The sequence below is a fragment of the Astatotilapia calliptera genome, chromosome 16 (assembly GCF_964374335.1).
Source record: "Astatotilapia calliptera chromosome 16, fAstCal68.1, whole genome shotgun sequence".
Classification (NCBI taxonomy): domain Eukaryota; kingdom Metazoa; phylum Chordata; class Actinopteri; order Cichliformes; family Cichlidae; genus Astatotilapia; species Astatotilapia calliptera.
The window spans coordinates 16,723,562-16,736,762 of record NC_137437.1 but is presented as its reverse complement, the minus strand read 5'-3'; the positions used below and the strand labels follow the sequence as shown (position 1 = coordinate 16,736,762).

The 13,201-nt window shown below is 40.6% G+C and overlaps 1 protein-coding gene across 1 annotated transcript in view; it reads right to left on the bottom strand.

Annotated features, from left to right (window-relative positions):
* The window catches only part of col4a1 (collagen, type IV, alpha 1), a 48,822-nt gene that overhangs the window by 17,977 nt on the left and 17,644 nt on the right, over window positions 1-13,201 (bottom strand). The window contains exons 2-23 of the mRNA XM_026145793.2: window positions 10,404-10,457; window positions 6,963-7,052; window positions 6,496-6,540; window positions 6,302-6,346; window positions 6,148-6,210; window positions 5,992-6,045; window positions 5,544-5,570; window positions 5,346-5,420; window positions 5,167-5,229; window positions 4,929-4,964; window positions 4,787-4,825; window positions 3,761-3,850; window positions 3,591-3,626; window positions 3,427-3,486; window positions 3,277-3,312; window positions 3,140-3,184; window positions 3,018-3,050; window positions 997-1,048; window positions 840-875; window positions 577-723; window positions 359-442; window positions 141-224 (exon numbers count right to left, since the gene is read on the bottom strand). Of these exons, the coding sequence (XP_026001578.2) occupies window positions 141-224; window positions 359-442; window positions 577-723; window positions 840-875; window positions 997-1,048; window positions 3,018-3,050; window positions 3,140-3,184; window positions 3,277-3,312; window positions 3,427-3,486; window positions 3,591-3,626; window positions 3,761-3,850; window positions 4,787-4,825; window positions 4,929-4,964; window positions 5,167-5,229; window positions 5,346-5,420; window positions 5,544-5,570; window positions 5,992-6,045; window positions 6,148-6,210; window positions 6,302-6,346; window positions 6,496-6,540; window positions 6,963-7,052; window positions 10,404-10,457 (1,294 nt within the window). The remainder of the gene's footprint in view (window positions 1-140; window positions 225-358; window positions 443-576; window positions 724-839; window positions 876-996; window positions 1,049-3,017; window positions 3,051-3,139; window positions 3,185-3,276; window positions 3,313-3,426; window positions 3,487-3,590; window positions 3,627-3,760; window positions 3,851-4,786; window positions 4,826-4,928; window positions 4,965-5,166; window positions 5,230-5,345; window positions 5,421-5,543; window positions 5,571-5,991; window positions 6,046-6,147; window positions 6,211-6,301; window positions 6,347-6,495; window positions 6,541-6,962; window positions 7,053-10,403; window positions 10,458-13,201) is intronic.

Sequence of the window (13,201 nt, the reverse complement as noted above, 5' to 3'; positions counted from 1 at the left end):
TGTTTTTTCTTTGTAGTGTTTTACTCCTGCTGCTTCTGGCTTTTTACATTTCCAAACGAGTCTGCAGAGTTTGCAGACTGGACATGACCATTTTTTTTAAAAATATACTTCAAATTTGAATGTGACCACATTTAACTCACCTGTGTCTCCTTTAGGACCTGGAGGACCACGTAATCCAGGTGTGACAGTGCCTTCACACTGAACACACGTATCCCCTTTGTCACCTGAAACAGTTTGCAGAAACAGCAATTTAAAAAATTATGTTTTACATAAAGCGTTTTTCAGCAGTCCCTTGGAAACAGACACATTTATATTTAATCTAAATAGATATGTCACCAGTAGCAGCTGCTGTCCTTACCTTTCTGTCCCACTTCCCCTTGTAACCCTGGAGGTCCAGGTAGGCCACGATTCCCCTTCTGAATGTTACATTCACCAGGGTTGACTTGTAAACACACAGACAAAGGCACACACACGCACATTAGATTGTTTAACAAAAACTGGCAGATACAGATTGTATTGACGTTTCCCTTATTCTCATATAATAAAATGATTGCATCATTCAAAGATCAGACATACTTGGTGGTCCGGGTTGTCCAGGAGGACCAGGGTTCCCCGGTTGTCCTGGAGGTCCGACAAGAGGCTCTCCTTCCACACCTCTGTCTCCCTTTTCACCCACCTCTCCTTTGTCTCCCTTCTCTCCACGAGGCCCTTCAATGTGTCTGCCTGAAATACAGAACAGGAAAGTCATCAGGTGTCTTATTAAGATTAGCGTGTTTATAACTAAGATGTGAAGGCTTCATGTTTTGCTGTTTAAAAAAAGATTATGAGTTTATTAATACCTGTTAGACCCGGCTCTCCCCGAGGACCAGGAAAACCTATAGATTAAGAAGAAAGCATGAGGAAAGGGAAAACACCGGAGTGATCACAGATTCACAATGGAGTTCATGAGTGTGCTTTAGTGGATTTGATAATTATATCATTATATCATGCTTTTACCTTTCTCTCCTTTTGAACCTGGGGAACCAGGAGCGCCACGAGGGCCAACACCCTGCATAATTAATAAAATTGCATAATGTCAGGATTTATTTAACTTTCATGTCACTTAAATCTATGTAGGTGAACCCACATCTATGCTAATCCTTTTTATGCTTCAAAGACAAACTAACAGTTGTAGCCAGTCATGATCAACGTGGGAAGTTAATAGGCCTTGTCAAGTTAAGACACTGGAGAAGCATCAACACTGCTTATTAAAGGTTTTCAGTGACGGTTTGTATATGTTTGACCCTCAATATGTACTTGTGACTCTGTGTGGATTAGAGAAAAATCAAAATTGATTCAAACTTATCCACACAGATCTTATCTTCTAAAATCTTTAAAGGTATACGCTGTACAATCATTCCACATAAATCCAAATAATAGTTTGTGGAAGTCATCATAAGACAAAAATCACCATGCACATCTAACCACACCTGCGAAAGATCCGTCATCGCCTCTCTAAATTGTACCTCCTTATACGGTGATCAAAGTACTATTACAAAAGCTCTTCTTCACTCTTAAAATCACAAATTTTCCAATGCAAACAGCTAGATCTTGGTCAATGCTATGAATCTACCTCCAGAGGCTACACAAGGATGGCAGATTATTTCTAGAAGAGCCGAGCTCTGCTGCCAAACAGACAAGATATTACACATAAAATTAACACTAGTTGATGTGAGACATAACATGACCATAACAGTGTTGTTCTGAGGGGTACGAGCTATAAGGTACAACTGCAATTTATCATATTCACTGCCTTCACTCACTTGAACTTGAGTGACATCACATTTTTAATCCATAGACTTTAATGTGATATCAGTCCACCTTTTGCAGCTTCTGGGAAGACTTTCCAAAAAGGTTTAAGAGTGTTTATGGGAGTTTTTGACTATTCTTCCAAAAGTGCATTTGTGAGCTCAGACAGTGATGTTGAACAAGAAGGCCTGGCTCACTGTCTCTGCTCTAATTCATTCCAAAGGTGTTCTTTTGGGTTGAGGTCAGGACTCTGTGCAGGCCAGTCAAGTTCTCCCACACCAGATTCACTCATCTATGTCTAAATGGGCCTTGCTTTGTGCACTGGTGCACAGTCATGTTGGAACAAGAACAAGCCATCCCCAAACTGTTCCCACAAAGCTGGGAGTGTGAAATTATCCAAAATGTCTTGGTGTGCTGAAGCATTAAGAATTCCTTTCACTGGAACTAAGAGGCCAAGCCCCACTCCTGAAAAACAACCCCACACCATAATCCCCCCTCCAGCAAACTTTACACCTGGCACACTGCAGTCCGTGGGATTGCTATCTGTAGGAGTGTGATTCATTACTCCAGAGAACTTGTTACGTTGAGTTGCTGTCATTCCCAGGTGTTTCCTCTTTGTTATAATACCAATAACAGTTGACTGTTTAATACGTATTAGTGAGGAAAATGTCATGACTGGATTTGTTGCATAGATGGCGTCCTATCACGGTGTCATGCTGGAATTCACTGAGCTCCTGAGCGCGACCGATTCTCTGGCACATTTTTGTAGAAGCAGTCTGGATGCCTAGGTGCTTGATTTTATATGCCTGTGGCCATGGAAGTGAGTGGAATACCTGTTTTCAATGATTTGGATGGGCCAGTGAAAACTTTTGCAACAGACTATATGTAGCCTTAAAAGCAGCTTGAAGCGTGGGTTTTCCAGTGGCCCTTAAAACCGGTGAATTGGACATTCTTCGATAGCACTTTTCTACACAACATGTCTCATTTCTCACCTAAGCACATTTTTCTGCATCTAAGTACTTTCTATCTACCATTCACACTCTGATGTGTCCTGCCCAAGGATACATTAACATGGAGACTGGAGCAGCCAGGGATCAAACTACCAACCTTCCGATTTGTAGATGACCTGCTCTACTTCCTCAACCACAACCACCCAAAACAAGAAAGGACTGTTCCATTTCAATAATCTTACTTAAAGAGTAAAAATGGGAAAGAGAAGAATCACATACCTCACCAGGTGGTCCCCTTTCTCCTTTTTCGCCCTAAAATGAACCAAAACAGTCATAATCCCTTCATTCATAATTCCAGACTAAAGCACTGACTATAATATCCAATTAGCTGGAATACTTACCTGTAAACCAGGGTATCCTGGGCCTCCAGGAAAGCCTCTTTCTCCCTGTATGAGAATATCTTGTACTTTAGGAATTATATGTTATGTAATAAAAGATAACAGCATTTAGAGTGCTTATTGCTGTAAATTATTGTTACCTGTAGCCCATTGTCTCCATCCTTGCCAGGTTTACCCTTAATTACAGAAACAAATATTTTATTGTTTCTTTTTTTAGGACAAAAAAGTTTAGGTATCACACAATTACACCATCCAACAGTAACGACACACACAGACAAATTTCCACTTACCGGTGGTCCATCTGGGCCGATATCGCCTTTGACTCCGTGCTGATATGGGATGCAGAAGCCCTGAAAGGGAGTCAAGTGTGTCAAAAGCAATGTAAAAGATATCAAATAGCTTGCATATATAATAGCAAGTTTTACACTTTAGTCTTTGAAGTAAAAATACTAACCTTGTCGCCTTTCTCTCCTGCTTCTCCTTTGAACCCCTTCAAGAATTAAAACAGAGCAATATTCAGAATAGACAAAACAGAATCTATGTCATCTTTGTTTTTTCATTTCAAGCAATGATTTGTTTAATCACAGACAAGAACAGAGCGATATCTGTGGCGTGGCTGAGTACCTGTGGCCCACGAACAACCGTTTGTGATCCTTTCTGTTCGAATGATGTTGGTCCAGGAGGGCCAGGTGGGCCTTGAAGTCCTTTGTCCCCCTGCAGGGGAGATAAAAATAAGGGCCACAGTCAAATAGTTAAGAATATAAATGTCAAACATCAAAACAAATTAAAACTTGTAATTTCAGTTAGTAATTGACTATGGAGGAGCTGCTCAGCCACTGAAAAGCCATGAAGCCCCGGGCACAAAGGTTTTTGGGTTTTTTTTTTGCTAATGTGTCTGTTCAGTTCAGGTATATTCATATAGTGCCATCTCACAACAGCTGTCACCTCAAGCACTCAGGGAGCTGCAGCATTTTGGATTAACTGCTGGACTTCTAGAGATCTTTTAGGACAACCTGCTAATAATGAATTATAATAGTCCAGCCTTGAAGTAATAAATGCATGAACTAGTTGTTCAGCATCACTGTCAGACAGGATGCTTCTGATTTTAAAGATACTGTGCAGATGTGGTACTGGAGGTTTTTGAAGCATTTGCAGTGCAGTTATTGGACACTTAATGTGACTCACTGTGTAGTGTAGTCTACCAAGTCTAAGAGTACCTATGAAGCCGAAATTCAAGTTTTTCTTGCTAACATTGGGTGTATTTTATGCTCTCGTCTAAATGCGCCATTTCTGACTCCATATGTAGTATACAGTTATAACACAGAAAGAAACATCTGTAACAGGATGTGACTGGGGCAACAAGAACCCTACAAAAATAAGGTTAATAAAAAGACATGCTAAATGGTACAGCAATAACTTCAGCGTGCTATGTAACAGTTTATCATTAACAACAGTTGTAATGAGATATTTGTTATATCTTGTATATTTGCTAATGCTGACCCGAGTTTGCCTCTTAATTTAGTGCAGCAAGCACGAGAAAATTGCATGAAAAAGCCAAACAGAATGCTTTCTGCTGAAGGTCAAATTCCTCTATGCTATTTTGACATTTAACACTTTTTGCTTCTTATTTATTTGAAACATAAATCTTACCTTTTCTCCTTTCTCACCCTCAAAGGCCAGCTTATCTCCCTATAAGGAGATCAAACAGTTACACTCTCATGCAGTTTCTCAAGTCAGAAACCTTGATTGTACAGTTTATCAGTCTTGACAGTGTACTGATCAGTAATCTCACCATCGGTCCAGGAGGGCCGGGAGGGCCAGGATCACCCTGTAAAACAGTTATTAAGTTAGTCAAAGAAAAATTGTAATAACACATTCAGTAATTGCATTTAATTGAAAATCTAGAAGGACTGTTTTCTTAAAGGTGCTTTTTGTATAATTAGGAACACAGATGTGCTTCTAATATTTCTTAGAAAGTTAAGTCTTTGAATGGCTTTTTTAAGATGGGCATCACTGCACAGGTTGCTTACTCTGGGTCCTTCATAGCCAGGAGGTCCTGTAGGCCCAATAGGTCCGGGGTTGCCAGTTTGTCCCTGGGAATGAATATTGTGGGAAGAACATTCATTGTATTACTTCAGGCTGTTACTACTTTTATTCAGCGTATATGAACACATGACTGTATGTTCACAAACACATGTGCACTACGCACAGGTCGGCCAGGTGTGCCGGGATATCCTTTCTCTCCTTTCATGGGAACAATTCCCATCAAACCACCAGGGTCACCCTGCAGGAGACAAAAGAATTTTATATAGTTGAAAGAATATGTCTTATTGAAAAACTGGATAAACTTTTTGTGTTTGACACATTTACTCATAAGCAAAAACATGAAAAATAAATTTTAGCTCACCTTCATTCCAGGAAGTCCCGGTATTCCCTGAGAAAAGAATGAAAAAGAAATAAATCATCTAGTAATTGTATTTTCTCACAGGGATACTATTTGCATTGAGAAACATTACTTTGTTGATTTTTTGTCATTTTTATTTTTATTTAATTTTTTGCTGCCTTGTAGATTATTTGTAACTCGAAACTAATGCTTAGATTGTTTCTATCGTATTCCAGTTAAAGTCACGGGGGCAGGATTCTGAGCCCAAATGGCCACTTCTTCCAGCTCATCCAAGTCATTCCCAAGCCAGTCAAGATATATAACATCTCCTGGGTCTGCCCTGGAATACTTCAACTCGTGAATATCCAAGAACCACCTCAACTGGCTTTATTTTTCAATCAAAATAAATCTGGTTTTTCCTAGAAAAATGTCTAGTTTTCACTATCTATGGAGGCCGATCGTCAGTGCTTACAGGTATCCCTTGAGGACCAGGAAAACCTGAAGTTCCATCTCTTCCTCTTTCTCCCTGAAACAGAAACACAGCAAAGCCAGAAAGCACAAGTAGGGTGAAAATAATGTGACAAATACACAAGTGTGTGAAAAGTATTTAAGTATATAAATGGCATACTTTTGTCCCATTGCATCCTGGGATACCTGGCGCACCGGGTGGACCATCGTGTCCATTGATGCCCTATGAATGGAGGGGTAGAAACAGACAGTTTAAGAGAGTTTGTTTGGCAGCATTCAGAGTGTGAAACAGGAAGCAGATCTAAGCAACTTACTGGAAGTCCTGGGTTGCCTGGGAAACCTGGCAGACCAGTAGGTCCCTGCAAAGTCACAAACATGAGATAGGTTTACCCTGTAGTGACAAGACAACAACTGCAACACGTTCTAAATGTTGGGATGACAACTTTAGAGTGTGCAACTTATACTTGACACCGTATACTTTATACAGTTTTAACGGTTAGTTACTCACTCTGACTCCTTTCAATCCAGGAGCCCCGAACTCACCAACATCTCCCTAAGAGACAAAAAAAATCCCAAAAAACATCACAGTTAAATTAATTATATAAAAATCTGACTTAAAACCCTTTATGGAATACAAATCTAGTGTTTTTTCTTTCAACTAGGTGATTTATTAGTTAAGCCAAGCCACATTAGGGTTACTTAAGGCTAATAAAGGCATTTACATCAGGTACTAAGCAATCAGCTTATATTATGACAGATAACAATAATTGGTTGGCATATTTAGGATTTTAAGCTTTTCTTTCCCTACATGATTCTGGACTTCATATATTAAGATTTTAACAACACATTTTAAAGATCTTAACTTTTCTCATGCAAAATATAAACATTTTCACATTTCATTTAAAACAGCAGCTTAAAACTGGTCATACAAACCAGATGAAGCCTTGAAGTATCTCAGTAAATGTTTGTACTAACCTTGGGGCCCATTGGCCCTGGAGGCCCTTCAGGTCCCTGAGTCCCTGGGAATCCCATATTACCTTGAGAACCAGGATACCCAAGCTCACCCTGTCATGCACACAGTTATAGTAAAAGTTTAACACAAGTGCAAAAAAATAAACCTACACATTAACTTTGAATTATTTTCATGCTCAAACTGTTTCAACAATAGATTCCAAGACATTTTGAAAATTGCATGATTTATCATCATCATCATCATCATCATCATCATCATCATCATCGTTTATTTGTATAGTACTTTAAGAACACACCAGGCAGACCAAAGTGCTGAACAACACAGATCAAAACAACAACCAAATTAAAAATACCATAAAATCATTACATACAATAAAATAAATAAGAAGGTGCCAGTTTCCTACAGAGTTAAAAGCCAGGGAATAAAAATAGGTTTTCAATCTGGACTTAAAGACCTGCACTGATGACGCTTGTCTAATTTGGAGGGGAAGGTTATTCCAGAGCATCGGAGCCGCAATTGAAAAGGCACGGTCTCCTCTGCATTTCAGCCGCGACTTAGGGACCGACAGCAGTAGCTGCTCAGCTGAACGGAGCGAGCGAGGAGGAACATGTGGCTTCAGCAAATCAGATAAATAGACAGGAGCCAGACCATTTAAAGATTTAAAAACCAATAAAAGGACTTTAAAACGAACCCTAAATTCAATGGGAAGCCAATTATTTGATTTACCAAATAATAAATACTATAGTCAGTTCAAAGTTAAGTAAAACACACATAAATAAACTCCCTTAAATCCTCACTGAAGATGAAATCAACTAACATAGTTAGTGAGAGGGAGCCAGAGGAAGTACTGGGTTCAAATTCAGCCTGAGGCCTTTCTGTGTGAAGTTTGTATGTTCTCTGGGTACCCTGGCTTCCTCTCACAGTCCAAAGACATGCAGTGGGATAGAATAATGAGCGATTCTAACCTGACTGTAAGTATGAATATGAACATGAAAGGCTGTCTGTCTCTACGAGGGAGTTATTACATTGTCGTTACATTACGGACAGAAAGTTAAGAGTAGTTGGATACACAGTATTCAGTGTATGGATACACGGTTGTAGTAAAACTATTTTTACGTGTATGATATTTTGAAAAGAAACACAGCCAAAGTAATCAAATTCAAGCGCTTGTGTATATTTAAACCAGTTATTTCAAATGGGAGAGCTTATTTAATGTTATTTAAATAGTAAGAAAGTATATTTTTATTAATATATTTTGCTTTTATATTTAGTAGTTTTATAAGCAGGTTTCAACATGTTCTCTTTGGCAGTGCTTAAATGGACACAGAAATATTACACTATCTGCCACTAGATGGCAGCATTGTTTCATCAGGAAGAGAGAGCCTTCACAGTGGAGAGAGGAGTGAGCAGTGTAGAACAAATAAAAAGGGCACAACCCTCAAACTGTTGTTTTAGCTTTGATTTTCATTCTCTGACCACAGTGAGGAGAAACACTGCATGCTAAACAATAAGGGTTACCACAGCAACTCCTGTCCCTCATCAGGAAATGATATCAGTGGAAATAAGGCACGCATGAGACTTTGGGAAGACTGTTTGAGGCCTTTCAGCAACTTTCAAACCACAGAGGTGCTTTGAGTCAACAGTGATTGGCCAGACTCCACAGAACACAACAATCAGTACATCTGCTGCCGTCGAGCCAGCTGAATGTTTGGCTACTGTTGATGTTAGCGTGAGCCTTAAAAGGCCAGACTGTTGCGCTAAGAGGATTGATAACATTGCAGTCCTCTGATAAAACCGAGCCAACAGTTTACATGTACGCTCACGCAGCACAAGCTGCACTAAAAAGAAAACAAAGTCTAGGCTACCTGTAGATATTATTTTATTTGTTTTTAAATGCTTTAAGGTGCTGAACTGGATCACATAGTTCAATTGAATAAGAGTCCAAAAGATATTTTTATCCTCTTTTCCTTTCTTCTGGAGAAAGAGGGTGTGTGTCGGGATTAACGTTAGCATGCAAGTAAGGTATCTATTTATAGATCACAGACACAAATAATGTTAAATTTGGATATTTGGATTTGGCTCCAAGTGAAATACCTGCTAGTAGGCTGACTTTGTTGATTACTTTGGTCATTCACATTGGCAACAGTGCTCTGTGTAGAGTTTGCATGTGCTCCCTGTGCCTGTATGCGGTTTTTTTTTCCAGAGGCTTCATCCCACAATCCAAAAACGTGCATGTTACGTTGCTCGCTGATTGATTGGTGGTCTAAACATTAGTTTAAATGGTTTTGTGTCTCTACGTAATAGCCCTGTGATGGCCAGCCAGTTTGTCCAGGGTGTATTCTGCCTTTCACCCTCCATCAGCAGGGATAAGCACCAGCGCCCCTGCAACCCTGATTTGATTAAGCTGATTCTTGAGTCAATGGAGGGGAATTTTAAGGTCAGTTTGCTATTTATATTTGAGACTTTCCTTACTAGTTAATTAAGGTGAGAGAAAATTAAGTCTAAGAAAATCTTTATTGAGAGGAAAAGCTACACTCACTGGCCACTTTATCAGTTACACCTTGCTTGTACTGGGTTAGACCATTATATGCCTTTAGAGGTGCTTTAATTCTTCATGGCATACATTTAACAAGGTGCAGGAAACATTCCTCAGAGATTTTGGTCCATATTGACATGACAACATTACACAGTTGCTGCAGATGTGATTGTGAATCTCGCATTGCACCACATCCCAAAGGTGCAATATCAGATTTAGACCTGGTTACTGTGGAGGCAATTTGAGCGTCATGAACTCATTTTCATGTTCAAGAAACCAGTTGAAGATGGATGAACATGGTCAAGAGCTCGGTTTGAACTTCAGCGGCTCATCTTGACCATGTCTGCGTGCCCAAATGGACTGAGTTACTGCTGTTATTTCCATTAATGAGCAGGTGAACATGCGTACCTAACAAAGTGGCTGGTCAGTGCATGTAATTACTAAAAAAATAACCCTGCCCAACACAGCTAATACAACTTTTTCATGTTTCCGGTCCATGATTAACACTAATACCAGAGCACTGACAGCTTTAAGGCTCACAGCCAGTTTATGGTTGGTGTCCCCACCACTTGTGTTTCTGCAACTCAAGGCTCTCATCCGTCTGATGGGAATAAGACCTTCAGGCCAGCTGTGTGTCTGGACATGCTCTAATTCAAACTGCTCTTGTTTCCCATCCTGGTCTTTGCTCCGTGACTGAACCTACTGCACTCCAGCTCCAGTTTGTCCCTCTGAGCTGACCCCATTGAAATGTAAAAGAGGCTTTTGTTTCTATTTGCTGTCAAATTACTGCATCTGTAAATGGAAACTGACATCCAAATGAATCACATCAAGTGAAAAGGAAAAGTGGGCAACGGTATCTAAATGTTTATAGACAGAGATAAATGAAAAATCCAATAACAAATCTTACCTTTGCTCCTTTCACACCGCTGCAGTCACATTTTCCACATGATGCACCACAGCCCTGAGGATGAGGAGAAACATAAAAACAAACGACCCGTAACTTAGAGGAAAAATCACTTAGAAATGCATGTTTGTGAAACTGGGTTTAGGTGGATCTTTTCTGGCCACTGGGGGTGGGAAACAAGAAATCTGGCCATTTTAAGATGTCTCAGCTGTGCTCTCCTTTTATTTAAAATATATAAACAGTCACATGTATTCACAAGCTAGTTCCTAGCTCCGCTGTTTGGTTTGTGCCGTAGATTTGATTATGCTGAAATCAACTGCCAGCTGTGTCTCCTAACAGTAAAGGCCTCAAAACCCACAATTTAGCTGAAAGATGCCAAAAGGACTCACAGAATTAAAGACTTGTGCAGATTTGACCATAAATTATCTGCAGTTTTTAAAAAAAAAAATGCGACTTCACTTTTAACTAGTGAAAGAAGTTGGTTGTAGCAGGTTTAAATGTACTGATGATACTCCTGACATTGAAGGAAGGTCGGGTTTCTTTTAAGCCACATCAAGGATTCAACGAGTAGCTTTGTAGAACTATTTGCTGGCAGTGGGACATCAATGCAGCTGGCTTCGGCCCTCCATCCCCCATGCTTCCTCTTCTCGGGGGTCTCCAGAGGCCAGAGCCTGGGAACTGGCCTGCACTGCCTTGGCTCTGTCTTTCACTTCTCCTCTCTTCCTTCTTTTCCCATCTTCCAGCTGTTGCTAGACTCACGTGTAAGGCGCTCAGCCAAAAGCCTGTCAGGGCTTTGGACCAGCTCTGGAGACTTGGGCAGACACTCCACAGCTACTCTGCTTCCATGCATTTCTGTCTGTCTCTCGCAGTCACAACAAATAAATAGCTCTATTGCCATTTACAGTACAACTTTGTCAGCCCAACATTAAATACCTGAGTCATGTCTAATCCTCTATTTACTGATATCAAATTCAGCCATTTGTCTGAATCATTTCACTTTAAATCAATAAGTGGCTCAAAGAATGACAGGGAACAACAGTGACTGTTTTCAGCACTATAAGCCCACACCCTTCCACAGTGCACTTGTTCTCCTCTGCCTGCAGCGCATTACATGTGTGGCCTGCAGTTTCCCACTACTTTGCTGTAAAACAACTCCCCCTAAGCCCGTCTCACTTCACCACCTCTGTTTGCTGAAAAGTTTTCTGCAACACCGCAGGAGAACGTAACGAACACCTGCTTTAGATCAGATTAGTGTCATAAGACAAACATGGGAAAAGAATATTGACTCTTAGGGAGATGAACATGTGGGTTTTATTATGGCAAATGTGCTGGCTCGCACGAATAAGAGCTTCTAGTGTTTATATTAATATGATTTAATTTTTTATTTTTGGGGATTTCAACAAGGAAGTTGAGGCATGCTAATGGAGTGGCCGGATACACTTGCAAATTGTCAGCACTGCTGATCACAGCTGTTTGTGGGTATGTGTTGCCTCATTCACCTGCTTCTCTCAGTCTGTCTCAGAATTGCTCTTTGTCTGCTGTTTTTAAGACACAACTACTTTTGGAGTCATCACCAGGAAACCCAAGCTTCAAACCACAACACACAAACCAGTGACCAACACCGCCCTATGATATCCACCGCTGCATCTCCAAACACAGCACTGGGATATGCGGGTAGATAAAAGTGGTGAGTCTTTGCTTTCTCGGGCTTGTTTTCCTTCTACGCCCATTATGCATCATCATTAACCCAAACATCAGATGGGAATGATGGGAGAAAGACCCAACTGAAATCAGGAAAAAAAGAGTGCCTTTTAATGACCTAAACAGAGATAGCACACATGTCTGATTTGTCTGGGCCTTAGAGGGAAGAGGGATCCTTCAAGGACCTTATCATAAATCCTCAGCTATACATCATAATGAGGGTTCTGGTTATCGAGCTGGACCACAAGGTAGAAATCAAAACACAGAACTTGCGCAAAAAATATGAGATGAAATAAACATACAAACTGCAGTGGAATAGTAACAATAATACTTAAAGAACTTTATTCTCTTATATATTTTTATTTACTTAATTCTCTTAATTGTAAATGGCCTGTATTTGTATAGCGCTTTACAGTCCCTAAGGACCCCAAAGCGCTTTACACACTCAGTCATCCACCCATTCACGCACACATTCACACACTGGTGATGGCAGGCTACATTGTAGCCACAGCCATCCTGGGGCGCACTGACAGAGGCAAGGCTGCCGGACACTGGCGCCACCGGGCCCTCTGACCACCACCAGTAGGCAACGGGTGAAGTGTCTTGCCCAAGGACACAACGACCGAGACTGTCGGAGCCGGGGCTCGAACCGACAACCTTCCGATTACAAGATGAACTGACAACTCTTGAGCCACGATCGCCCCATTTTAATTGTATTCTTTTTTAAAGATGAAGCATCACTAACCAAAGGGGGACATCACAGTCACATCACAATATACATTCATCTTTCATATTCAGACATTATAGTGGTACCCAATCTCTGGTGGGGGTCATGGTATCTCCCCCCTGACCTGACATCCTGGCTACCTGTTGCCGTAGCATTTGTGTTGTACTTCATCCATCTCCAGCAGTTGCTTCTTCTGAGCTACTAATTGTTTTGCTGTCAATCTGGATGTTGGGTATCGAACATTCCAACAGTCCCACATCCTCTTCATGTAATCCTTTCCACTGGGGTTAGTTGCATAGTAGCATTCCAGCAGCAGCCTCTCATCCCTCACCCACTTATGCCTTCTTGTTGCAGTAGCCCGCTTCTCATCAGC